General features: G+C 40.0%; 1 protein-coding gene across 5 annotated transcripts in view; it reads right to left on the reverse strand.

Moving 5' to 3' along the window:
• The window catches only part of LOC104824052, a 4,301-nt gene extending 2,135 nt beyond the window's left edge, over positions 1 to 2,166 (reverse strand). Inside the window, exons 1-3 of one of the 5 annotated variants that reach the window (XM_010555963.1) lie at positions 2,045 to 2,166; positions 1,375 to 1,442; positions 84 to 180 (exon numbers count right to left, since the gene is read on the reverse strand). In XM_010555963.1, the coding sequence (XP_010554265.1) occupies positions 84 to 93 (10 nt within the window). In that variant the 5' untranslated portion in view covers positions 94 to 180; positions 1,375 to 1,442; positions 2,045 to 2,166. Of the gene's footprint in view, positions 1 to 83; positions 181 to 527; positions 732 to 1,374; positions 1,443 to 1,574; positions 1,731 to 1,759; positions 1,978 to 2,044 lie in introns of those variants that run through there. The other 4 variants (XM_010555964.2, XM_010555965.2, XM_010555968.1 and 1 more) reach the window with 4 other exon arrangements.
• Between the last annotated feature and the right edge of the window lie 16 nt (positions 2,167 to 2,182).

The following is a 2,182-nucleotide window of genomic DNA, read 5'->3' on the forward strand; positions in this document are numbered from 1 at the left end:
AGAGCGTCGATTGGCTGCTCAAGTACCAGAGTTTAGGATCCGAGAAGCAGAAAGAGATCAGAAACAACATGAGAAAGACTCACCTGCTCTCATCGTTTACGACATAAATCTCGGGTAACAAGGGGAATTCTTCGAGACAGCAGGGGCTATTATCTTCGAGAACCAATCCCTCAGAACGTTCTGTGCGGAAAAAAAAAAAGAAGTATACGAACGAGGTTTAGTCAAGCATTTCGAAGACAGATCTTAAACGAAACGGATAAAAAGAACAATGGAATCAATACTATACAAGTATCTGTTCCAAACTCAGATACAGAAGCAACCTCAAAAATTCACCATACAGAATAAAGTCACGGAAGATTATGACAGAAACAGCTAAACCTGGCAAAACATTTTTACATTCAAATACATAGCCACACATGAAAGATGCTTCTTCGAAGATAAAGGGCAGCCCGGTGCACAAAGCGTCCCCATTGAGCGGGGTCCGGAGAAGGATTCCACCACAAGGGTGTATTGTAGGCAACCCTTACCTTGCAGAATATGCTTCTTCGAAGATCACAACCCATAAATCCGAATTAAACGTTGAGCTAAGCCAAATCAGATGATTAGCCGATTAAAGACGCGGCTAACAATCCCCATAAACACTTTCCAATCCAATTCTTCATGCCACGGCAAAGGTTAGGCTGAATGAATGCATAGAAGGGTTTTAGCCTAAATGGGTAAATAGTAATACTCGGCTGAGTACCTTGGAACCTGGATAGGAGCTACAGTCAGAACCGATGCAAGAAGAAAGGCTAATGATTTTTTGCAACCGAACCCATGATTATCCAACTAATCATAAACTAATCCATAGTTACAGAACAAAAGTTAATGGTACGTGTGGAAAAGATTGATCCGAGACCAAAAACAATAGGCAAAGGCGGAATCTTTAGGATTGTCGCAGAAGAGACAAAGGACAAAAAAAAAGTAGGAAACTTTAAAAACCTTTTGCAAAGCTTACACGAGCTTTTGTTCAAACAGCTGCAGGGCAATCAAATCAAATCAATTTTTTTAAATAAAAACAACAGATAAAACGATTGGGTTTTCCAGGACAGAAGAAGAATATAGAACTGGTGAACCCAGAAAAGCAAATACCCATATGGATTTCAATATATTAACTATACAATCACACCAGTGCCCTAATAAAAGCAAATCAAGCCATGGGAATATCAGAAATGAAGTCAGATCTCAGAGAAAAGTGCAAAAAAAAAAAACTTTTTTTTTAGTAACTTAAACTGAAAACGAGAGAATTAGGCTAAACCATGAATCCAAGATTAAGAATTCAGAGGACAATCTTTCAGATAGCGGTGCATAAGAAGAAAAGGAAGAGACCCTTACTTTATCAGCTAAAAGATACTGAACTTCGTCAACAGGGCATGGCCTCCCGCAGATTCTCAACCTAAAATCTGCTCCCAAACCGTAAATTTTACAGACATCTTAGAAAGCAAAACATGGGTTTAAATCGCAATAGGTCAAAGGAGGAAACAGAATTTGGATCATAAATTGAAGAAGAAAAAAAAGCTTGAATAGCCCACCACCTAGAAAACAAAAGCCAGAGCCTGATGCTTTGTTTTACTGTTTCTTGAGAGAGAATGCAAAAGAAAAAAAAAAGAAAACCCTCTGATTCAAAAAGGATATTGAAGGGTCTAATAATATCACTTTCTCTGCAATTAATATTTGCACAGACAGAGGAATCAGTAAAACAAAAGGGTGCAAGTGTAACCTCTTTCTTCTTTATTGCCCTTTGCTTTCGCATTTAATTACCAGCCGAGCTCGCAACCCCAAAAATCCCCATCCATGGAAACCAAATTAAAAACACCACAAGGAAACGCCAGTGTTCTTCAGTGAATCAAAAACAGAAACTTCCGAGTGCAAGTAATTTACTTTCCCGGAAAAGGAACAAACTTTCCCGATTGGTTTTCCTCCATTTACCAGCCAAACAACCCCACCCCACCCCACCCAAGGAAAACAAGGAAGAAACTGTAGCAAGAACAGCAAATGCGATTACCTCGCCTCCTCCTCGCTGATCTTTCTCTTTAAAACATCTGACTTTACCGGAAAAGCTGTAAACTTTCTCGGAAAATCGAAAACCCTTCACGGTCACCAGATCAGCAGCCAAAACCCGCAACCCCCCCCCCCCCCCCTC

Source organism: Tarenaya hassleriana, unplaced genomic scaffold, assembly GCF_000463585.1.
Source record: "Tarenaya hassleriana unplaced genomic scaffold, ASM46358v1 Cleome4, whole genome shotgun sequence".
Taxonomy (NCBI): Eukaryota; Viridiplantae; Streptophyta; class Magnoliopsida; order Brassicales; family Cleomaceae; genus Tarenaya; species Tarenaya hassleriana.